At 37.5% G+C, this 25,668-nt stretch overlaps 2 protein-coding genes across 4 annotated transcripts in view; both read left to right on the top strand.

Moving 5' to 3' along the window:
* sesn2 (sestrin 2) overlaps positions 1-7,560 on the top strand; it is a 7,670-nt gene extending 110 nt beyond the window's left edge. The window contains exons 1-10 of the mRNA XM_046835509.1: positions 1-54; positions 1,074-1,142; positions 2,768-2,962; positions 3,057-3,239; positions 4,936-5,148; positions 5,256-5,397; positions 5,616-5,728; positions 6,039-6,229; positions 6,409-6,553; positions 6,970-7,560. The exon at positions 1-54 is cut by the window's left edge and continues 110 nt beyond it. Coding sequence (XP_046691465.1) covers positions 49-54; positions 1,074-1,142; positions 2,768-2,962; positions 3,057-3,239; positions 4,936-5,148; positions 5,256-5,397; positions 5,616-5,728; positions 6,039-6,229; positions 6,409-6,553; positions 6,970-7,056 — 1,344 coding nt within the window. The 5' untranslated portion in view covers positions 1-48 and the 3' untranslated portion in view covers positions 7,057-7,560. The remainder of the gene's footprint in view (positions 55-1,073; positions 1,143-2,767; positions 2,963-3,056; positions 3,240-4,935; positions 5,149-5,255; positions 5,398-5,615; positions 5,729-6,038; positions 6,230-6,408; positions 6,554-6,969) is intronic.
* Positions 7,561-11,003: 3,443 nt separating this feature from the next.
* Positions 11,004-25,540, top strand: yrk (Yes-related kinase). 3 transcript variants are annotated; one of them, XM_046834322.1, is made up of 13 exons: positions 11,004-11,148; positions 16,377-16,413; positions 16,616-16,930; positions 17,055-17,157; positions 19,094-19,192; positions 19,840-19,943; positions 20,058-20,207; positions 21,534-21,698; positions 22,954-23,133; positions 23,213-23,289; positions 23,663-23,816; positions 24,062-24,193; positions 24,645-25,540. In XM_046834322.1, exons 3-13 carry the CDS (start codon positions 16,693-16,695, stop codon positions 24,851-24,853), a joined length of 1,611 nt encoding a protein of 536 aa, XP_046690278.1. In that variant the 5' UTR covers positions 11,004-11,148; positions 16,377-16,413; positions 16,616-16,692; the 3' UTR covers positions 24,854-25,540. The 3 variants fall into 3 exon arrangements, with proteins under 3 accessions (XP_046690278.1, XP_046690279.1, XP_046690280.1); XM_046834323.1 differs by lacking the exon at positions 21,534-21,698 and adding an exon at positions 21,950-22,105 and having other exon boundaries at positions 11,005-11,148; XM_046834324.1 differs by lacking the exon at positions 21,534-21,698 and having other exon boundaries at positions 11,005-11,148.
* Positions 25,541-25,668: the final 128 nt, after the last annotated feature.

Here is a 25,668-nt window from a genome sequence, read left to right as displayed (position 1 = left end):
TACAGAAGTTTTTATTCATCTCGCAGCTTCAGCACATGATCTCGTCTGATGAAGGTGAGTTTATGGAGAGATGATTGGAGGGAATTTTAGCTGCCATTGGCCCTTTGTTCCTGATTCAGGAGCGCTTTCTCAGCGCCGGGTCCAGAGTTAAAGTGACTGCGCACTTTGGATTGGTTGTTTTTAACTTATAAACCGATCATAAATCTTACATTTTAATGTGAAATTTAATGTGAGGCTCTTGATTCGGTTTTTTTATATATATATATATATTTGATTGATGTGCGAATTGAACGACTTGTGCATTTAGTGTCTGAAAGAGACCGATGTGGACTGTATGAAAATAACTAGTGCATTACGTCTTCTATTGAGCGCGCTCTCTCCCCCTCCTTTCTCCATTTTAATCCAGATCTTGTCCTCTTCCTGTTTTTTGTTTTTCATTTTCTGCTTTTGTCTCTTTTTTCTCCATCATATATTCTCTCCGTCTCCTTGTTTCTGTAAATTTTTTCCTTCCCCTGTCTCTACTCTTCTTGTTCCTGTCTCTTCATCCCCGTCTCTACTCTTCTTGTTCCTGTCTCTTCATCCCTGTCTTTCTTCCCCTGTCTCTTCTCTTCTTGTTCCTGTCTTCTCATCCCTGTCTCTACTCTTCTTGTTCCTGTCTCTTCATCCCTGTCTTTCTTCCCCTGTCTCTACTCTTCTTGTTCCTGTCTCTTCATTCCGTCTCTACTCTTCTTTTCCTGTCTTTCTTCCCCTGTCTCTACTCTTCTTGTTCCTGTCTTTCATTCCCGTCTTTCTTCCCCTGTCTTTACTCTTCTTGTTCCTGTCTTTCATCCCCGTATTTCTTCCCCTGTCTCTACTCTTCTTGTTCCTGTCTTTTATCCGCGTCTTTCTTCCCCTGTCTCTACTCTTCTTGTTCCTGTCTCTTCCTCTCCTTGTCTCAATGTTTTCCTATATACTGCTCAATGTCTTCTTCTCTTTCTCTAATTGTCTTTCTGCAACAATTTCTTTTTTTTTGCCCCCTGCATTATCCTTTGCTGGTCTTGTGTTCCTGATCTCCCCATCTACTTCTTTTCCAGGAGGAGGGTGCTTTAGAGGTCCTTCAGCCATTGCCCTCGGGGCCCAGTGCCTTCATTCCAGCTGAATTGGTGTGTATTGCACCCACACATTTGTTGGTGCATTTGCATAGTGAGCTTCAAAGTTGCTTTGCATAAAATCATTTGCCGGATTAAAGGAAAAATTTAAATGTATAGAAAAACATATATTCATTCTTGCTTTGAGTTTTAAGCTCTTAAGATACAGACATATTCATAGCTTTAAGATGATGGTTCACCAAGCCAGCATTTTACAAGAGATAAATCTTTACACGGAAGATGTAAAATATGTGTAGTTACAGCACACAATATAATCATAACCAGCAGGTTCAGGGCCAGCTTTTTTTTAATAACCACCCGAACTCTATGCTGCACGGATCAGACACTGATTGCTTACTAATGTTTTACTGATTTTACTTCCAGTAATCATTGTGCATTTACTCCACTCTGGATATAATTAGAATGAAATCTGTAAATAATTGTAAATTCACTGCATATCCTAAATTGTATATACACCTTTTGTACAGACATTGTACATATCTCGTAAATATCTCGTAAATGTATGTCTACATAGATTGTGCTTTGCACATATTCAAATTTTCATTTTCACTTAAAGGTCATATATAGACACATTTTAACTATCTTCAAATTTTGACATTTTATAGCTGCTGGTGTGGTAGACAAATGCTATAAAAAAGAGAACGGAATTGAGGAACTCAGCAAGCGAACTGATTTGTTTAAAAAAGAAAAAATGTGTATTGGTGCACAAATGCATAAGCATTTGCTAAAAAACAAAACAAAAACACGACAGTGACTAAAAATAGAATTGTTTACTGCTGCTGTTATTTGCTGTTTTTAGATTTAGTGTTTGTTTGCACCGTTTTAATTGAATCTATCACTATGTTGTTAGTGAGCTGATTGCGCAACCTGATGCTCGTGAGTCACAACAGAACAGATCATGTGCGACTGACCCGAAATTAGCAAACAGTTTACACAATAGCACTTTATTAAACTTTACCATTTTCACATGATGAGAAAATACAGTTCTGCTCACCTTGCTGATGTTTTGCCTGCATCCGTGACATCAGTGTATTTTCTTTTCCCGCTGTACTCACTGCTATTTTCAAGCAGCTTGCCGTCACGCTAACCGTAACTTGAGCAGCCCACCTGATCAATGACTGCATTTGTTGACAAATGTAGATTAGTTGTTGCAGCCTAAGTGTGTGTGTGTGTGTGTGTGTGTGTGTGTGTATATATAATACAATTTTGCATATTTATCTGCATTTGTCAATTTGCACAATGCAACATTTTGGACCTCTAGTAGATGTCAAGCTGCATTTCGTTGCTGTATACCTCTATTATGCATTACATTTGTATAAATAACTTTTTTTATTTATTAAGGGTGGGACCACCTAATATGACGTGGACTACTACTTGTTATATTAATGAGAAGCAATAAGGCATCTCTGCTTGCATGTTATTTATGTTGCTTAATAATTCAGAAATGTGTCTGTCTTGCAATAACTTTTAGGTCATCTCTTTAGTTGGGGGGGGGGGGTGTTTGGCAAAATTGCTGAAGGGAGCAGTTTTATAAATTTTAAATGGATGTATGGATGTTGTTATTGTAGAAATCAAAAGCTGTGTATCTATACTATACCTGGTGTTAATGTATGTCTTAGGTTCTGAATGAAGCAGCGGGGCATGAGGTGCTGACAGACCAGGACACTCTGTTGTCGGTCACTCATGCCGATCATGTCACTGCAGTAATGGGGATGCATCCTGCCTACCTGAACTGCTTCTTGCACACCCAGAATGCATTGCTGCAGCCAGATGGGCCCTTGCCATTATCATGGAGACACTATATTATCATAATGGTGAGAGAAAATGCCACATTTTATGTTTTCCCAATTGGTACGTGTGTCCGAACGAGAAATGTCTCTTTGCAACATGTTTTATTTGTTTCTTCAGGCATCTGCTCGACATCAGTGCTCCTACCTCGTCCATCTGCATAGCTCTGCATTTCTACTGGCCGGTGGCGATGAGTCTTGGCTCAGAGGTATTCACTGTGCCCCCCTTAAACTCCAGCGCTTGCTGATGCTTAATAAACTTCTAGCACATCGGCCGTGGCTCATCACCCAGACTCACATACAGGTAACAGACCAATGCACGTGCATATACAAAGTGGATGAATACAACAAGAAATGCTATTTTAAGTTGACGTTGTGTTGTTTTGAGGTGGATATCAACAGATGTGCACCAAACAGAGCATGAATGTTGACTCAAAGCAAACAAAGGCTATTTCAGTACTGAGATCTTGTATACAACACACACAGTATACACAGATGATTGGTATGTGCCTGCAGCTCTAATATAGCAGCCACACACACTTGCTTTGTCTAAAATTGATGTGTGTTGAAGTTCTAAATTCTAGAGAAAGTAAATAGATAATCTAAAATAAATTGCATCAAATTTCGATAGTCAGCATACTTATTTGCACAGATAGTTACAAAACTAGTCCATAATATCATTGCCACATGCGTCAGCAGCAATTATATTATTCAAATGCATCATGGAAAAATAGCACCAGTAAAGCATTGCTTCTGGTGCTAAAGCCGTTTAATCTACAACACGAGTTACCTGAATTGTGTCTGTTGTAGTTGTATTAAATAAATAAGAAAATGTATTATCTCACTTTTTACTAAATTTGACCATTTGTATTCAAAGTTCTGTTGTACACCTTTAATTTACAACAATACTGCTGTAAACAGTATCAAAATATTATTGGGTGGGACTTCTGTTTTTCATATTTTCTGTGGGTGTAGAGCACAATAAATTCCAGAATATTAATTTAAGTACTTGATACTGTCACCCAAAGCAGATGAACCTGTGCCAGCATAAGGATGAAAGACTAACTAAACTTCAGAAATGTTCTTGCTCTTTGTATAAATGCCCTAATCAAAATCTTTAAAATCACGTCATGTTATTATATATTATATGGCCAAATGTATGTGTACACCTAATCAGCTCCAAAGTCTGTTCCAAAGTTGGAACCACAGTTTTGTATGGTGGCTTTGTATTATTATGTACTTATTTAATAATACAAATTATTATTTGTATCATGTATCATATATATAATATATAGATATATACACATATATATAAAACTGTATTTTGTATGCTGAAACGGAGGAACAGAATCTGCTGTCAGTTGCTCTTTTAAAGTCATTCCAGTTTAAACTGTATTATATGACTGATCTGAGATGACTATAATCATTTCCTTTTAACCAAGGTTTAAGTAAAGTTCATGAAAATTTCTGATCATAGGATTTCTTGCGTACAGCTAGTATGTTCGGGGCTTGGTGTAAAATAAGTTCCTCTTTGAAACACTGGTTATGAATTCCAGTTAAGGTTAAGTGCGTTCATGGGCAGGGCAGAAAGATTTTAACACTATTTGTTTTGTCTTGCTGGTAGTTTAATCAGAATTATAAAATATATGATGCATCTAGGCTGTGACCTAAAAAGCTGTCAAATTTTATCAATCCTGTTATTTACGGCAACATAAGCAGCTAATTTAGATACAGTTTTACAATATACTTATAGTAATTACAGATTCTACAACACAAGTATTATGATTTGGGTAATATAAATATCCTTATAAATTATTAACTAATGTTCAAAGCCCATACAGGCCATATCACTGTTAAGGACAATAATGTACAATATTACAAGGTAATAATTTAAGCATCCACAATAGCTGCATATGACATTTAATTGAGGGTGTAGTGATTGTTTTTCCACAATAATTCCATGAACAATCTTTTTTTTATTTTTTTTATTGCTTCCACAGGAGCTCGTGTGTCCAGGAGCAGAGCCTCGCTGGTCATTAGCAGAGCTGATTCAAGCTGTTGTCCTTATGAGCCATGCCCACTCTCTCTCCTCTTTTATCTGGGGCTGTGGCATTCACCCAGAACCGGACTGTGCAGCTGAACAGATGTCTCATTTGCCCTCCCCTGCTAGAAACAATCCCACTCCCCAGGATGGCTGCACCCATCCACACAAGGTTTTTTTTTTATTTTACCTTAAACTTTTAATTCTAAAAACGTAACAAGCTCATATTTCAACCTCCGATCATGCTCGTCTTTGTTAAAATGTATTGTGCTCATGCAGTGGGCGGATTCTGTAAATGAAGTACAGCTATTGATGGAGAAAATGGTGATGGTTCAGCAGCAAGAAGAGGAGTTCACTCAGGAGGAGATGGTTACTCGCTTTGAGAGAGAGAGGACTGAAAGTTTACTGGAACCGGCTGAAGGTGGTGTAGTATACATTAGGCCTGTTTTTATTTAAATATATATTTAAGATTTTAATCCATTAGTAAATTCATGAAAATAAAACTAGTTTTTACAGACTAAAATCATGAGAAGACCTACACACACACACACACACACACACACACAAATGTATACCAGCATACACACACATACCAGCACACAGATGTTGCATTTACTTTTTCTTTTTTCTTTCTCACAGTGGACCGCTCTGTGCTTCCGGATTCTTTCTCACGGTTTGTTCGTGATCCAGATTTCATTTATCAGGACTTCAGTCCGAGAGGAGAGCAGGCACCACCTACCATGCGAGCTCAGGTACAGAATACATAGACAAACGCATAAAACTGGACTGTATGTAGGGCAAAGATGAGATGTGTTTTTTTTGTGTCCGTGCTGATTCCTCTTTAAACAAAGAGGACATTAGCACATTAGCATCAGAACTGGACTATGGAGCAATGGCTGAATTTAGATTTCTCTGATTAATCAAACATTTTTTGCATCATGTGAACAGCCAGGTCAAAGTGCATTCCATACCTGGCAAAGGAAAATGACATGTTTTTCTCTTTGACCTAAATGTGGTTAATTCTCCCTGACCGAGCTCATGTTCACGTGTGTTAATGTGCAGGATTACTCGTGGGAGGACCATGGCTTCTCTCTTATGAACAGGCTGTATGGAGAGATGGCTCAGTTGCTGGAAGAGAAGTTTCAGGTGGTGTGTGCACTGACATATCACACCATGGCCATGCACACAGATGTGGACACCTCCACCCTACGGAAAGCTCTCTGGAACTATATTCACTGCATATATGGCATCAGGTTAGTCATCTATTAGTGATGGCACAATATTAATAATAACATTTTAGCAGGTAGAACTCGACACATTCTTCAAGATTGATGTGAACTATAAAAAAAAAAAAGCTGTTTTAAAACAATGAAATAATGCAAATTTTCAAATGGCTTCATTCTTATTGGCTGCGGGTTTTTGGTCTGTGCAGATATGATGATTATGACTACGGTGAAGTCAACCAGCTTTTGGAGCGTAATATGAAGGTGTATGTCAAGACTGTCGCCTGTCATCCAGAGAAGACGACTTTTAGAATGTACTGCACTTTCTGGAGACAGTTCCGTCATTCAGAAAAGGTACATAACAAGGATTTAAGAAGTTAAAATAGTTTGGCCAAACTTAATGTGTTCGTGTGAATGGAGTTCATGGTGAGCAAATGTTATTTTAGATAAAACTATCCCTTTAATGCCCTCATTCCTTTAATTTACTTCATAATGCACTGTCTGATCTTTATTATTATTATAATTATCACTTAAATGTCAGGATATACAGATTATACTTTGAGTATATGAATCAATTTGTTATTGTTTTAAAACCCAGCCGAAGATGATTAAAAGCCAATGCTTGTAACGTATTGTTTACAATATGACCAGTAAGCATTTCTATTAGATCAGAACAGCGATAATCAAGAGGCGCACATTAGAAATGAATGAAAGATAACAGATTTGGTACTGGTTATGGTACTGCTTTCTCACACTTTCCCTCTTTCTAGGTTCACGTAAACCTGTTGCTGATGGAGGCAAGACTGCAGGCAGCTTTGCTTTATGCACTCCGAGCAATCACTCGTTACATGACCTAGCACACAAGCATTCAAATAAACACCCCTATCTGCAATAGCGTGATGTACAAAAAGGCACATGTGCAATACTCAGTTTAATCTCATGCTCCATCAGAAAACTGTGTGAGGTTAGAAAATATCAGGCACTACTGCAAAGCTCATTTTTAGTCTCTTTCACTTGCACAAATTGCAAACTTTATAGTTTTCTTGTTTATATTCTGTGATAGATGTCTTGCTACTACTTAGTCACAGATGGGATTGGGAAGCATAGCTGATGTCAGATTACTTTTTCCAGTGACCTCTCTTATAAAACTGTGAACTCTTTTCTAATTCAGTATTTTCTCCACTTTGTTTGCATGTGTCCCTAAGGCACTTAGCAAACTATCTCCATGCTGCCTGTCTCTCTGGTACTTGCTTGCTGGACTCCAGCCAGCTGGGAAGAAATAAAGCACATCTTGTTTGTTCTTGGTGAAACGTTTGCAAGTGAATGTATGTTTATGTTCAATAAAATATTTTTTTATTGTTGATTGATTGATTGTGTCTAGCAGAGGTGAAAGTAAAGAAAGTGCAATTACCTTTTTTTTTACTTACTATATTTCAGGAAAAATACTTCAGTTTTTGTTATTTTTATTGTAATTTTTTTTAATTATTAATTGTTAATTTTTGTTTATTGTTTTTTCCTTTTTTTTTTTTTTTGCATTTTCTGTAATATGTTGGGTGCACCTTTCCTTTTTTTCTTGTCTAATTACGTCACGTCTAAAATGTCTTACAGTTACGATGAGCAGCCGCTAGAGGGCAGAACAAAAAAAACCCAAACAAACAAAAAATACCCCAACAACAATAAAACACTTGTGACGCAGATACAAGTGTCTGTCAGCTGGGTAGTATTCAATGACCATTCAAGTTAAAGTTCACCGGACGTTTAGCTGCACATATACCAGAGCCACTGAAACTCAAAATGGTTTAGGTAAATCCCAGTCCACATTTCCTCCTTATATACTGTTGGGCCAGTATATAAAGAGGAAATTTGGACTGGGGTTTAACTCTATTCACATTGAGAATGATCTGATATTTTTTTAACATATTTTGTATTTGCATTTGATCACCAGTCGTCAAAAATTTTTATATTTACAGAAAAACCTAACGAAACCTTCCCATTGTTCTCTATTAAACGTATTCATTTTTCCATGAATGACTGTTTCAGACCATAACATGCAGACTGATCATTAAACAGACATGATGTTCTGCCTTAATTGATAATTGGTTTTATTAAGAGTGTGAGATCCCAGAGGTGGGAAATGATAAAGCTGCCTATATGACTGACCCAATTTGGGGTAGATGTCATGCTGATATGAAAATCTCCAGAGAAGGGTTATGGGCATCCCACAATGTGTGGCTCCTGCTCAAAACTTGTAAATGGGTGTGTGAATGGTCAGTGTTGGCATTTTTGCTGGTACCAAATGTTTCTTGTAGCTGCTGACCAGACTTACGTAGGTGAGACTGAATTTGAGCTCACTGCCCCATACTTAACTTTGATCAATAGTGTAAACCCTTCTGATTTTAATATGCATTGTTCATTGTCGATAACAATACACTGCTGACCTCCATTGTCAAAAGGCTTTTCTAGAGAGAGAGATCAGTCACTTGCTGGTTACGTTTATTTATTTTTTATTTTTATTTTGTGGAACTTTAGAGACTTTTGCAACTGAAGATCAATAGTTTCTGTGAAACTGTTGGCAACAATTATGTTAAAACCGCTAAGATTGCTCCTCCTTCCATAATTGTATTTAACTGAAGCATTTGGTTTATATCTGCATGCTTTTATGCATTATGCTGCTGCACCAAATTCAATAACTGCACAAATGAGCAAGTGTACGTGTTCCTATAAATGTAGACAGTGGGTATTTAACCTTCGTCTTATGTTAGCTTTCTGTTACTATCTCTTATGTTAACGGGTCGGTTTGACCCGTGTCTTAAAACAGTCATAAAATACCTTCTAAACTATTATTTATCATCCGATCTCTTTCCTACCTCTTGGTTACCTTGTTAGGTTTCCTTACCCATGAAAATATTGCTTTTAATATTTTTGGTGTGGCCCCCTGGGCCTTTCATTTGATAGCATGCCTCTCTTTTCATAAAAAAAAAGTGTAAAATGAACCTCAAGAGAATTATATAAATAAATTAAAGATTGTTAAGTTGCCTGACTATTACTGAGGGGTATTAGAAAACATATCTAAATTAAAAAAATTAAAATTATTTTAATATTATTAACTATAGTAACATCTATGGTGTTCGGGTCAATTTTGACCCATATATTTTTACTCCAAAAAAAAGGCAAAAAGTTTTTTTTTTTTTTTTTAAATAGAGCTTTAATAGAAATACTCAATTAAAATTAGAACTAGTAATAATAAAAATATATAGATTTGCAGTCAAACAAACAACAACCAATCAAGCAAATCAAGTACTAGCCCCCCAAAAAAGTATTTGTTTGGAAAAACATACGTGTATGTGTGTGTTTAGATGCATGTGTGGCAAAAACTTGCAGAGATATTTTTTCAGTAGAAGCACAATATGTTTGTCTTTCTGTCCTTATTGCTAGGGCAGACCTGACACCTCTTTCTTTTAGAATCAGGTGGCTTCAGTGGGGTTGTGGCTGTTGCTGTGCTGGTTGATGTTGAGGCAGGGCTGGCTGAGAAGGATGCTGGTGCTGATGCTTCTTGAGTTGCTGATGGCATGGATAGAGTGCTAGGTGAACTCTGCAGCTGTTAACCATGGCTGGGTCTCAGCTTTGCTCAATGGGTGTCTTGACTAAGGAACTTTCTAGCTCCTCAAGAAACATTCTTCGCTTGTTTTTTTGGTTGAGGTCCACCCTAGCTGGATGTGGTGCCACAACACAAATGCATTGAATGCAGACACATCTAGGATGTTATAAAACACAACCACTGGCCATCTCCTGGTCATTCCCTGGCAAGTGTAGGTGACAGTCAGCTTATCCAGGTTGTCCACTCCTCCTTTGTTTTTATTATAGTCCAGGATAAGTATGGGCTTTGTCTCACTTCCTGATGACACATCTGCATCTTTGTGAATTGTGGACATAAGTACATAATTATGTGGTACTTCTGTGCATTTAAACCTAAAAACGGGTCGGTGCCGAACCTAACACAAGAGTAAGGTTAAGGCATGTAGAAACCTTGCTATGCAGGTGCAATCAAATCTAAACAATCAATATAAACAAGAATTAAGAATCTGAAGTTTTGAAAGAGGTTTCATTGTTAGGGCATTGGTGCTGAAAAAAATTGCTTATCACGACTGCTCAAATGTTGTTCCAGCAGGAATAGTGACTAAGTGGCACCTGCATTTAGATGTATGGGAAATAAATCGAACAATAGGGCAAGAAATTGTGGTCAAAAGAGCACATTTACTGAACCTGATGGCCACGCATTAGAGTAATAGGAAGTAAGGGAAAAAAAGAGAAGAGCAACTATTCTTCGGGTACTTGACAATAAAGACTGTCAGTGAAAATAGTCCGTTCTGTTAAGAGCAGGATGATATAGCTGACTTGCAAAGACTTTTTGAGTTTAGTGGGAAAAACCCCAAGTGAAAATTTATGGAGGAATTGATATGGTCTGTCAAGTTATATATGTCATATAAGAAGAAAGTTGATAGATAGATAGATAGATAGATAGATAGATAGATAGATAGATAGATAGATAGATAGATAGATAGATAGATAGATAGATAGATAGATTAGCTTCTAGTTTAGAATGGACAACTTTTCATTAACTATTTTCATGTGTTCGGATGGATGGGTGGATGGATGCGTGGGAGGATGGAGGGATGGGCCGATGGTTGCTTGAACAGGTGGTGTGCTAAGTGAACTGTGTGTGTGTGTGTGTGTGTATTTGCATGTTTTTAAGGGGTGGAGATTTATCAGAAAAGTCCGCCCCCTGCACGCGCTGGACAGGAGCGCGCAGACTTTCAGCCCTTCCGGACACAGCGCGAGCGCGTCTGTGGTCAGAGCCGGCGTCTTTTCTTGAGTAAAAAAAAAAAATACCCACTCGGAATAGCGATTCATCGCCGTTTATGTACGTCGGGGTCAGGAGCTTCTTACAGGTGAGTGTCGACGTTATTATAATATTTTTTTTTGCGATCGTGTGTTAAAAAGTGAATAAGGGAAAAAAAAAATCGAGCTTATTCAGCGGGTGCGCGCGCGCCCCTGACCCTGGTGGAGTAAGGCGCAGACAGGCGGACTTAGTCCACATTGGCTCTGTGTTGAAAATATACATCATTGCATGGTTATAACTGCTTCTTGAGCGCTGTGGTTGTTGGTAGCCATTTGCTAGTTAGTTAGAAGTTTGGCACGTTTAAAACACTCACACAGGAAAAGGTTAAACCGCTGGATGCGCCGGATGATTTTGTGCAGTAGCACTTCCCTATTGTGTTGTCAGGCATGTAGGCGAACGCAGAGTTCACTGCTAAACGTTACTTGAAAGCTGACCTTTAACTCATTGGCAATGTAACTCTTATGGAGTTGCTGTTTGTGACTGTGCGCGAGTGACAGACACCTGGTGATGCTTGCGTGCTTTCACTCCGGATGTGGATGACCTCTACCCGCAAGTTTCGATTTGTATTAGAAGGCCCCCAATTTATCGTATACAGGCCAAAACCTGTTTCTGCTGTTATTTAAAAAAACGAAATTAATCTTTAGCGAGCAGCACCTTCCACTGAAATGTGTGCCAGAATGCAGTCTTTAACAGCAATTTGTTCATGCATCCCATTCATCCATCTCTCTATTCATTCATGCATTCATCTAATCTGTTTCCCCATGGATTACCTGCATTTTTCATGTCTATGTTGATAGACACCCAAGTTCAACTTAAACTACTGTATGTCCTTACAGAAAAAAAGTGAATAAATAAGTGGATGAAGTTATTAGCCTTTGTTGAAAACTAGAATGGAATGTCACTGGAACCAGATTAGGCCAGGTTCATCATTTCCTGCTCTTTTACGAGGTCACTTCCTGCCTGTAGCCTCCTGGCGCAATGGGAGGAAGTGGGCCCGACCCTATGTCCTTTCCCTGAAACAGCGAAATGTCCAAACTCAAGTAAGCCTAAGCGGACCTGTGCAATACAATCAAAATGGATCCTGAACATCACAGATCCTGTATTTGTAACTTATTGTGATAATGGAGCTGAAATTTCATGGGCTTTTTTTCTTTCAGACTTGAATCTGCTATTGTCTTTTAATTTGTGTTTCATTTCAAGGTTTGATTCGGTGAGCTTCAGTATAATTTGCAGTTAGGTTGAATGAACAGGGATTTTTTTTGTGTTATATGTCAACACTATTGGAACTGGTTTCAACAGAAATCTCATTTATATATTATAATTAATGATATATGTTTAAGAACCCTGGTTTACTTATTCATCTTCAACAGTTTCATGTGAAAAAAGGAAGTCGTTTTGTGACACTTGGACTAACACCATGTTGTGACCCATACGTCAGTGGTTTTGTTAGTTCACATTCAAGCAACACTGTAGCACAGTATACACACTTGTGCAGCATTTCTCATTTCTTTTCACACATATCTGATGCGTTGTGTTTATTATTGGAAATGCTTCATGCTTTATACGAAAATGCTTAACTAATAGAAACTATTCTGGCCGTCTGTAGTTGTGTAAAAATGTATTCAGTAGCTTAAAATTGTCCACAATTAATTTTGCAGGCATGTGTGTGTGTGTGTGTGTGTGTGTGTGTGTGTGTTCATGTATAAAAAAAAAAAAGTAGAATAACTGTTAACTTCCCTGTATCCTATCATTCCAGCTCCACTCACACAACTCTTCCTGTTAGGGGGAGGGAACTTCCTGTCCCAGAGGGAGAGAGAGCGAAAATGGAAGGGGAGAGTCAAGGGGTACAGGGCAAACAGGAAAAATAAGTAGGAAAAACAAAGAGTGAGCGAAAAATGAGAATATGTAGCAAGGCAGGTGAAGGTGAAAAAAGTTTTCGTTGCAGTTATGCTTTGTCAAACAAGCATAAATGCAATTTTTATATATGCGTTTTATGTATGTAACACTGATGGTCATACATAACATGCGCTATTGTTTCCAGATTTGTTGCGTTTCCGGTATTTTGTTGCAGGAAAGGGCGCTAGGAGTGGTGTAAGGAAGTTGGAGAGAGGAATCAGGGTGCCAAAAATGCAAGAATGTAGGCTAAGATGTAAACATCTGTTCTCATAATGATTCACACACTTGAAAGAGGTGTGTGAGCATGTGTCCAAGATCCACTGGGAGAATTGTTATCTATTGAAGATTGGACAGGAAAGGGTGTGACCGTGAGAAGTTTGTTGCTGTTTGTGAGTTTTTGTGAGAAAATAAATGAATTACCTGCCAACCCCCAAGCCACTGCCGTCTTTTTCCATTCCGTATGCCGTGTTTTTTCTACTAGTATTTTGGGAATAGGCAGTTACCACTTTTTCTTTTTTCCTTTTTTAAATTAAGCTGAATTATAATTAGGGTAAGAATGTTATCAAACAAAATCCCCTTTAACCTGTAATGATATAGTGAAATTTCTTATCATGTTAATTGCGTTGCTCAATTTGACAATGTTATCCCAATCTATTTTTGTAAATGTAACTTAGAAATGTAAGAAGATCACATGATAACTTTACCAATATATATAAAAAATATGATAAAAAATATAATCGTTATTATAAATTATAATTATAATTTTTATATACTATAAAAAATACATGTTTTTAGATAAAAATCACCAATGCTCAAAGTATTCCTAGTATGTAGGCATATTGCGATACAAATATAACAGTAAGCAACTGGTTTATGTTTAGCTTACATGTACATTATGGCACACATTTTGCTATTCGTACAATAAACTAAAGAAAAAGACTTTGGGCTAGGGCAACAACTTAGCTTTCTAATATTAGCCTCTGCTTGTTAGGGACTTAAATATTAGCTGCAATAAAAAAATGCTTTTAACTACTGCTATGTGGTTCTGTTATAATGCCTAAAAAGATTCTTGATATAAGAAAATGACTTGCCAGCGGGAGACAACAGATTTAAATTTGTTCCCATTTTATGCTTCAACACTTTACTGAGTGCTATACCTGCATATCTATGGATATATAACCTGCAATCAAACTTTCATAGATTTACGTTTAAATTTGGCTAAAACGAGGAACCATAGGAGGCAGTTGTTCTTGTTCTGCCCTCTTAAAACAGCCAGTCATTATCTCATGCAAATACTGCCCTAAAATTCAGACTACACAGGCAGCCTCCTGCCATGTAAAATGCAGGGAGAATGAATGTGGTGGTATGTACAAGATTATTGAGAAAAAAAAAGAGTATAGTTCTGTGTAACTTTACCTTTTATATACAGGAAGGAATACAAAAAGATTAAAAATTAAAAACACATCTAACAATCCTTTGTAAAACAAACTTCTCCATTCTCTTTGAAACAATGTTACAACACAAGTATGACCGTATTGATAAAGTAAATAAAATATGAATGTATTTATTACAATATTTCTGATTTGGACTGTCTTAAGAATTCGCTGTGCTATTACACAGATATTAGGTGTGGTTTTAGGTTATCACATATGGCCAGTTAAACGATATGAGATTTTCCCATGTAGATAGATGTTAGTAAAGGAACATATTCTTGACAATCAGATGAAAAACCCTGACTATAAGCATTAAATGGTTGTTTTTTTCATATCGATTTGGTGTAACTGAATTTACATATGTATGTGCCAGTAGGATGTCGCTAAAATAAGATCTTAAATCAATAATAATTTTTCCATGTTAATTCATTTTTATTTGTGATTCATTTCAACTGTAAACTTGTATCTAATAAATTCTCCAAAATAACATTTCCCACTTATTTTCTGCACAGTCCCATAGAGGGCTCATCATATTCTTATAATTTGTAAGTGGCTTTTGTGGCTCACCATCAAAGCACTGTTGTCATGAAGTTTGACAAATTGCTTTAACTTTTATATTTTTTTAAGAGCTCCATTATAAAATTAGGTATTTCTTAATCCATCATCTTGCATGACATAATGCGTGCGTTAGGCTGTCTAATAACTGCTTAATGCAGAAATTATAGTTCTAATTGTGTTTGTAATATTGGATAAAAACTCTTAAAGCCTTTTTAACATTATGCAAATTACTCCATTTTGCCTAAATCCATTCAAAGTTTATCATTGCTATCATATTTATATTTAATTAATGTCTACTACATTAAGATTTTTTTTTGTCCATTAGTATTGGTTTTAAGTGAGAAAAACAGGTCTATTAAATAAACGTTTAGGGTACGCGCTAAAAGTATTGCATTGTATATACAAAAAATTTATGAAATCACAAATACTAAAAATTTAATTTTTATTTAGTGACTTTCGCAAAAGTTGATTGAAAGCTACAAGTGACTGACTTGTTCTTCTGCAAGTGTGGTGAGGTATAGAATCAGAGTGCAGACTAAGAACAGAACTCAGAAATTAGTTTGCACACTATCTAAATTCCTAAACTAAGCAGGAAGACAAACTTCAAATAAAGTTGATCTTCAAACCTGCAGTTGATTTTGTAGTGACAAATTCAGGGAAAACTAGTGAAATACCCCTTAAAATGTAACTGGAAACCACAATATCATCTCTGGATGCTCTTTAGATCTAAATAGATATATCTAAAAGTCTCTGTGATTGTAACTTTCTCATTAGTAGTATAAACAAAAACAGAATACACATTCTTATTTGTACACTGCATTCTGTCATGTTAGTTATCCTTTGATATGCATGACACAGATCAACATATTATGGATTTTAACATGAAGAAAAGTACAACATTCTTTTTATACTGCAAGACCTTTCAGATCTTCCCCTGCTTATTCTCATGCTGTTCATAAGTAGTGTGTGTGTGTGTGTGTGTGTGTGTGTGTGTGTGTGTGTGATTCTCACACTTTTCTGTGGTGTGAGATATGTATGGTGATGGTGTGTCTGATCTTAGTTTGGTGTGCTTAAAAATTAGAAGCAGCCTCCTCTCTTTCAGATCTATGAAACACATACTCTATCTCTCTACAGGAAATAGGGGGTGGTGTTAGAGGGTTGGACAGGAAACACGGGCAACACTGACATCCTGTTCCTCTACTGATGGTCAGTCAGATAGAGATGCTCAACCAAGCTGAGAAATAGATCTGTTTACTGTCCTGAAAGCGGAATGTTGTGGTAGAAAAGAGCAACTTCCTATTTCTTTTACCGGTGGTAAAAGAGGAAGTCAGTGACTCTGTAATTATCTTTCACTTTCTGTCTCTCTGACTGTATGTCTTTCTTTCTGAAGGGAGATGGTGTGGATGAACAGATGATTTGAGAATCTGGTAAGATCCTGATTAACTGCCAAATTGCTAACACTACTGCCACCCATTTCTGGAATACAGAAATATTCATGTATAAAGACTTATTACAAAAAAACAGTGTGACACAGCATAGGAAAGTACACCAGTTAATAAAGGCTTAAGTATACTAAACTGTAGTGTCTTTCACCTTAATGAGTTGCATCTGCTGTCATTTTTTCCACAGGTCTGCTTTCTTGTCTCTTGGGCAGAAGCTCTGTTTCCAGGGTGATGAGCGATATTCTGTGAAAAATCAAGATTACTATGGGGTGTGCTTGCTGTAAGCAGAAAAAGACTGGCAAAATGGCCACTGTGTCATGTAGTGACACATGTGACACAGGAGGTGGGGACAGCATCCGTTACATTGCAGACCCTGTCCAGAGCTCAGGGGCTGACCTCATCCCCAACTTCAATGATTTCCCCAGCACAATCTCTAGCTGTAATGCTTTTCCTGCATCCAGTTTCCCCTCTAACCCTAGCCAACCACGGGCAACCATCACAGGTGTGTGTGTGTGTGTGTGTGTGTGTGTGTGTGTGTGTGTGTGTGTGCGTTTTATTATAGTAGAAGTGGACTTACTGCACATTCTAAATTTGCTAAATGTGTGTATTTATGTACCTGACTACAGGAGGAGGAGTGACAATGTTTATAGCGCTATATGATTATGATGCCAGGACAGAGGATGACCTAAGCTTTCAGAAGGGAGAAAAGTTCCACATTATTAATAACACGTAAGTAAACTTGAGAAAGCACTCGAACTATGTAAATAATTTGTCATACAATTTCATCATGAGCATTAAATATCATCTATTAAACACATTTTCCTAAAACACACAAGACTTTTCAAAGTGGGACAAAGTCAAGAAGTGACAATATATTGTACTATTTACTGTCATGTAGCCATCATTTTCCCAAGAATCTGAATGTTGTGATTGAATACTGAATGACAGGAAATTCTACTAACTATCTGGTGTTCAAAGTTTGAACTGTACCATGTGTAATGTACTGGGTGTAATGAGGAAAAGTCACTAGTTTCCCTTTAATGGAACACTGTGATTACACATAGTTTTAACTGTATTTTTGTATTCAAATACTATTGCAAAGATTGCACCAAGATGCACATAAAGTCCATAAAGTTCAAGTCCATGAAGATCATCTTATGCTTACTTTGTTTAAAGGTCTTGTGTATGTGTGTGCATAGACAAGAGGGAATCAAAGAGATTCTTAATGCCCCAGGTGGTTAGTAGAAAAAGAAAACCTTTATTGATTTATACAGTATCTCACAAAAGTGAGTAGACCCCTTACATTTCAGCAACTAGTTTCAGTTGTCATCTTTCCAGTGTGTTTGGGGTCGTTAATTTATTGGAAAACTGCATTCATTTTCTGAAGGGAAAGCAGCATGTTCTGCTGCAGAATGTCACAGTACATTTGGAATCCATGTTTCCATCAATGAACCTCTGCTCCCCAGTACCAGTAGCACTAATGCAGCCCCAGACCATGATGCTACCACCACCATGCTTGACTGTAGGCACCTGGGTGTCGCCACATATGCTGGACACCATATGAGCCAAATAACTTTATTTTGGTCTCATCAGACCACAAGACATGGTTCCAGTAATTCATGCTTTTGGACAGGTTGTCTTTAGCAAACTGTTTGCAAGCTTTCTTGTGAGCCAGCTATAGAAGAGGCTTCCTTCTGGGACGACGGCCACGCACCTGACTTGTTGCAGTGTGCGGCGTATGGATTGAGCGCTGACAAGTGAACCATCTGCTTCTGCAGCCTCTAAAGCAATGCTGCAGCACTCATGCATCTGTTTCTTGCACCTGACGCACAGCACGAGAACTCAACTTCTTTGATCAACACTTGTGAGGCCTGTTTCAAGTGGAACTCCGTCTTGGAAAACCTTTGTATTACCCTGGACACTGTACTGTAACTCAGTTCTAGGGTGTTCAGGGTCTTCTTATACGTAGCCTCGACCACCTTTGTGGAGAGCAACAATTCTAATTCTCAAATCCTCAGAGAGTTCTTTGCCATGAGGTGCCATGTTGAACATCCAGTGGTCAGTATGAGAGAATTGTACTCAAAGCACCAAATTTACCTGCATTAATACAAGATACACAAATTTGTACGGTCCTGTCAAACAGACAAAAACATGAACATGATGAATAGGACACGTAGCTTTGCATGGTTATACGACGTACAGCTGTTATCACTTAGGGTGTAGTCACTTTATTTCCGGCAATTTTGACAATAATGACTGTATTTTTAGTTATTTTTAGAGGACAATAAATATATACTGCTTTACAAGCTGCACAATAACTACTAAATTAGATCCAAGTTTCATTTCTATAGTATCGTCCGTTGAGAAGAAATAGTAAAATGGTTGCTGAAATTTGAGGGGTGTACTCATGTATGTGAGATACTATACATATAAATATACATATGCATTACAGTACAGAGAAAAATGCATTTTCCACATGAAGTTGGGGTCCGCATGAGACATGAGATGGCAGTCCTGGAACAGATAGACTTAAGAACTTTGCCCCAGACCAGTTTGGTGGAGTTCATCCTTAAACCTTAAACTTTAAACCATCAGGGGTAGAGGCTAAATCGAATTTTTGAATGTTAGACAGGTTGAAATCATGTAACAACATTTTCTTTTACAGTGAAGGTGATTGGTGGGAAGCACGCTCTTTGGACACAGGGAAGTCTGGATTCATTCCTAGTAACTATGTGGCCCCTGTGGATTCCATACAGGCGGAGGAGTGAGTAACATACTGTATATACACTCAGTTTTCCACTAACTTATAGCTACACTTATTGTCTATTTTATCTTATATCATAGATATTATATTAGTTATACATACACTGGCTCTGGGCATCTGTTACAATTCAGCATATTTCTTAGCTCCTTTCAGAAATAGAAAGAGAACATGACAGGGCCAGCAGATATTATTTAGAGAGAGACATTAGTTTCATTTAGTTAAAAAAAAAAAAAAAATCTATATATACAGTAACCCCTCGTTTATCGCGGTGGTTACATTCTAAAACCGCCCGCGATAAATGAAAAACCACGATAAACGGACATCATTATTAGAATTAATAATTATATTTTTATTAATAAATGTCATTATTTAAACATAAAACTCCATAAAAACAATTCCCTATAAGTTTTTTGGTCTATCATGCTATTTGCGAGAGACTGGGAAAATCAACGAAACAGTTTAGTTATGTGCAAATGCAATTCGCTATAAACCAGGGGTGCGGTAAAGCAGGGGATTACTGTGTGTGTGTGTATATATATATATATATATATATATATATATATATATATATATATATATATATATATATATATTACACATAGTATAGGTGTGTGGTTATATATTTAAAAGAGGATATATTTTTGTAGGTGGTATTTTGGGAAGATGGGCCGTAAGGATGCAGAACGGCAACTTCTGGGCCAGAACAGCCCTAGAGGGACCTTCTTAATAAGAGAGAGTGAGACGACTAAAGGTAGGTGACATCTCTCACTTCTATTTTTTTCCCCACTTTCTGCTCTTAACGCCTCTTTCAATTGGTACATATTTCTTTTATTTTGTTTTCTCTGACTGTTTCTCTGTCCCTCAGGAGCATACTCTCTGTCTATCAGAGACTGGGATGAAGCAAAGGGTGACCATGTAAAGCATTATAAAATCAGGAAGCTTGATAATGGTGGATATTACATCACAACCCGAAGCCAGTTTGAAACTGTGCAGCAACTGGTGCAACATTATTCAGGTCAGCTGAAACACAGCAGTTCTTCCTGCACACATACACAATGAAACACATGGTGCCAATAGTGTGTGTTCTGTAGTAGTGATCGCAGTTGTCACTACACATTTTTATATATTTACTGAATGTTACTTGCTTTCTATAATGTATAGGAGTTTCTAATAACTTCTGATGACATGATAAACTGTAAACTGAAGGGTAATGTTTGTAGGTTTATGAAAAAATAAACTCAATATACACCCAGTCCCTTTATTAGAAGCAGCTAAGCCTGTTTATTTAAGTGATTACCCAATCAGCCAATCATGTGGCGGCAATGCAGTGCCTACAGTGATGCAGTTAAAAGTCAGTTAACATTAGAAAAGAGAGAAATGTAATCTCAGTGACCATCACCTTTGCATGGTTGTTGGTGACAGACAGGCTGGATTGAGTATTTAGGAAACTGCTGGTCGTCTGGGGTTTTCACACAGGGGTTTTCACACACCCATCACTAGAGATTACAAAATGGTGCGGAAAAACAAAAGGCATCCATTGAGTGGCTGTTTTGTGGGTGAAAAACTCTTTTTGGCTGTTTTGTGTGTGGAAAACTCTGTTGATGTATTGGATAAATAACATAAACTAGTCATTCACCTCTGATCTCTGTTTCCACGTACAGAACTCACACTCGCAATTACATGTACGGGTGTTTCTGATAAAGTAGTCAATGAGTGTATATTTAACTTGGGGTACTTGGGTTAACACCAGATTTAGTGACTTACGTGTTTAAAGACTGATGCGCTTGATATAACTGTATGCAAACAGTGATGACCTATGTCAGTCTCACATTTCACTTTTTTCCCCAGTTTTCTTCCTTTGTCCTGCTTGATAAAGAACTAGTTGAACTAGTTGTCTACATACTCTTTGTTTCTAGTTTCCTCTTTCTCTTGATTTAATGTGTTTCTGACATGTTTGCTTTCAGGGTTGAGCTTAGTAAGATATTAAAATCTTGCTTGCAGACATGAAAATACACTCATTTAGCAGAGCGTATATGTCCATACAAGTGTGAAACTCAAGATACAGCAAAACCAAGGCTCTATTCCTGTCTGCCATGATACAACAGATATGTTCTCTATTTGTGTTTGTATGTATCTATGCTAAGTTTTACTTCCTTTCAGTGAGCGTTGCTCTGTGACTGTGTGTGTCTGTTATAGCCCATTTCAGCAAATACTTTGTGTTGTATGTAACTTCTTCAGATGACATTTCGTTCCCCTTGTTGCTTTTTTTCTGCGTATCTCTTTTGAATGTCTTTTGTGTGTGTATATAAATGTCACCCTTTCTGTATGTTCTTCGACTCAGATCGTGCAGCAGGGCTTTGCTGCCGTTTGATGGGCAGCTGTAGGCGGGGTATGCCTAAACTTGCTGACCTGTCAGTGAAGACTAAGGATGTTTGGGAGATTCCAAGGGAGTCACTTCAGCTAATTAAGAAACTGGGCAACGGGCAATTTGGTGAAGTGTGGATGGGTAGGAACCCCACCAACTAGAGCAGGTTTAAGGGGAAGAATAAGGGCAACCACCACAGCTAGACAATGAGGTGTATTCTCATGCTTTCCTCTACAGTTGAAGGGCTGTGTTCTGAGGATCACCCAAAAGCTGTGCAGTTGCCATTGTCCTCCTCTGATTCCTGTGTCATTGCATGCGACACCATTTCACTCTTTCTCCATCTCCACCTCTTTCCCTTTCCCTTTTTGTTTTTTTTTTACACACTTTCTTAGGTAATCATGATGGTTTATGTTACTACTTGACCACTCCATGTCCAAATTCCACACCCCAGACCCTTGGTTTGGGCAAAGATGCCTGGGAGATACCCCGAGACACCCTGCAGCTCAAGAGGAAGTTGGGTCAGGGTTGCTTTGGTGACGTCTGGATGGGTGAGATAGTTACCCCAACATCAGTGTCTGGAGCCAGAGTCTGTCCCTGCTAGCTTCAACACTGCTGCCTGTGTCTGGTGGAGGCTGTATCTGTGTCATATGCCTTGCCTTATTATGCTGATCCATGTTAGTTTAAGAATAGAGCCAATTAAAAAAACAAATTATGTTCTTTAAACAAGGAAATGTCTTTGTAGCATATCTGCACTGCTCTTTTAATATGAAATCTACAGTTTTGCAAGAAAAGCTATAGATAACATGGAGAAGATGCTGCTTAGCAACCTATAGCAGTCTTTGTGTTGCACCAGTCTATTTATGTGATCCTCACCTGCTGAGCTCAATGTAAATTTTTTTTGTAAGGTAGGAGTGACATTTATTAAAACAGTCCTTATGGTCTAGTGGAATACCTTGATAATGTTACTATTACAATTCTGAATCTCAAACTAAAGGCACAAAATTCATGCAAATCTAAACTATTTCTCCAGTATTGTAGAGAAAGCCATACACATCCACAGAATTGCTTTTTTGCTATTGATCCTTGAAATGCACAAGAGTTGTCTTTACCATGTTATTGACAGATATTTGTGCGGAAAAAACCCCAATTACCTATGCTTTACATGCTGTTTGTCTGAAGTTGCATAGCTTCTGCTTGTTCCAGTGCATCTGTCTGTCCATTTTATTTAGCCATTCTAATATTCTGGTATCAGATATAAACTGACTTTCTGATATAACCTTCTATAGCCACTACTATAGTTATCTTTTACCCCTCATCCTTTTCCTCACTCCATCTCTTAACCCATAAACCTTTTGTCTCTGTCACACTGTTTCACACTACCTTTAAATGTCTCTAGGGATGTGGAATGGCACTACTAAAGTGGCAGTGAAGACTCTGAAGCCAGGCACAATGTCTCCAGAGGCCTTCTTAGATGAAGCCCAGATCATGAAGAGACTCCGCCATGATAAACTGGTGCAACTTTATGCCGTGGTGTCAGAAGAACCAATCTACATTATCACAGAGTTTATGAGCCAAGGTAAACCTGCACACACAAACACAAAAATAATGGGCACAACAGAGACTAATCTCATTCATACTTTATATTTGTGTTTAAGGAAGCCTCTTAGATTTCCTTAAAGATGGAGAAGGCAGAAATCTGAAGCTGCCTCAGCTTGTGGACATGGCTGCACAGGTAAAAACTTAATCCTTTTACATACATTTTGTGCCAGGCCTGGCTAATAACTTAATGACTATAATTCTCAAATCACGTCTGTGTGTACTACACAAGCATTGGACTTTTGTTTGTTTAAATATTACATAATGTATTATATTTATATAATGAAATTTTAAAACGCAATAATACGTATGTTTGTGTTCGTAAATACACTAATGCATTAATAAATCATTAGCTATTAGTCAAAAGAGCACTGATATGTCTATTACTGTTTGTGTATGGTGATACATGATGAAATTACTTGAAAACCATATTGGTAATGTAATGCCTATATTTTTTGTAGGGTTTCGAGGTATTTTGCACTGATAACATTAAAACATGTTTCTAACAGATTGCAGCTGGGATGGCTTACATTGAAAGGATGAACTACATCCACAGAGACCTAAGAGCTGCCAACATCCTGGTAGGAGATAGCTTGGTCTGTAAGATAGCCGACTTTGGCCTGGCCAGACTCATCGAAGACAATGAATACACCGCCAGACAAGGTCATTTGGTTCTCTACTCTACATATACCACCCAACAATCTACTGTTCTCACTGCATTGTTTTTTGGCACTTGTTTTTTCCTCTATTCTCAACTCAACTTCCACTCTTTTGATTTACTTTTACTTAGATGAGATCTGTGTTCCTTTTTGCTGTTGTATTTTATTGCACTTCTGTATTTTATTGTCCTATTTTTCTTTTTTCATTTGTTGTGTGTAACTAATGCTATTATTTGGTGCGAGTTACAGGAGCAAAATTTCCGATAAAGTGGACTGCCCCAGAGGCGGCTCTTTATGGCAAATTCACCATCAAATCAGATGTCTGGTCATTTGGAATTCTACTGACTGAACTCATTACAAAAGGCAGAGTGCCATACCCAGGTATAATCAGTGTGTGTATTTGTAATGGTGCATTTCAAATGGATCAAAATGCTGCTCGAGTCAGTTATTTGGCGTTTTCTCGTTTTGTTTGGAAGCCCCAATTTGCATTTTGTTTGCATTTGTTGATATTTGTACTTTTCTAAACTGACAACAATACATTTAAAGTATTATGCATATAAATAATAGAATATATGAATATATGAAAACTGAATTCCTCTAACAAAAACAAACAAACAAAAGCAATTCCACAATACTTACATTGGCTCTAAAATGTATAAATGTGAGATAAATAGCAGGAGTACCTGCAAAGCATGTCAGTGTTTTAATTGAAATTGTAAGTGGAGTCATAGAGAGCTCTATATTTTTACAGAATGCTCCTATAAAATAAGTTATACTCTATACAAAAAATGGATATTTAATTAATAGTTAATTTAACTTTGTGTGTGTATAGGGATGAATAACAGGGAGGTCCTGGAGCAGGTGGAGCGTGGTTATCGTATGCCATGTCCACAAAGCTGTCCGGCCTCTCTGCATGATTTAATGTTGCAATGTTGGAGGAAGGACGCAGACGAGCGCCACACCTTTGAGTACCTGCAGGGCTTTCTGGAGGATTACTTTACTGCCACTGAACCACAATACCAGCCGGGAGAGGACCTGTAATGCCATCATGTGCAAAGTGATTTGACTGTTCTTCCAGTGCATTTAATAGGTTTCTAAAGGGATTTTCAAGTGAGGCCCTCATACTAAGTCTTGAAATGAATGTATGTGGGGATGATGTGCGAACCTTCTTCATAGAAAGTCTTTACTGAAAAATTTTAAGTAATTTTAAAGCAAAGAAGCAGTTCCTTCTGAAGTATTACATTAAAAGCATTGACACGTTTTAAAGCATATGAATACTGTGTAAGCTGAATTTGCACAGTGTTCTTGTAATGAGGAGTTCACTCAGCAAAGAAGTCAAACAAGACTTTTACAGGACTTTGGCTGCGGTAAGCATATAGGTCAGAACAAATAATCTACATGGACATATTTTTATAATGTCTTCCTAATTTCTTTAGACTGATTTTTTGCTCAGATATTTTATTGCTTTATCATTAGCCTTCTTTGAGCTACATGATTTTCATAGCTTTATCAACTTGGTAAACATAGGCTGGGAATTAGCACTGCTGTACACTGCTGAAGTTTTGCATTGGGTTAGCATTGACATGACTTTAAGGTATACCGATTATTCAGTATATCAGACACAACAGCTTTAACATCATCTTTACAATTTTATCTAACTTTGATAGTATTTTTATGTTAAAATATACCACTGATAAAAATAAAAACATAAGTGCCTATCAAACTGGAGCTTTCAAGTACTGTCAGTATTTTGTGCTTTGGATTTCTCCATCCTCAACCACATAAAGACTTCATTCATCTCACAAACACACACTGAGTGAGTGAGTGAGAGAGAGAGAGAGAGACAGAGAGAGACA

This window comes from Silurus meridionalis, chromosome 22 (assembly GCF_014805685.1).
Source record: "Silurus meridionalis isolate SWU-2019-XX chromosome 22, ASM1480568v1, whole genome shotgun sequence".
Classification (NCBI taxonomy): domain Eukaryota; kingdom Metazoa; phylum Chordata; class Actinopteri; order Siluriformes; family Siluridae; genus Silurus; species Silurus meridionalis.
Note: the sequence above shows the minus strand (reverse complement) of the source record. Positions and strands in the feature narration are given on the sequence as shown.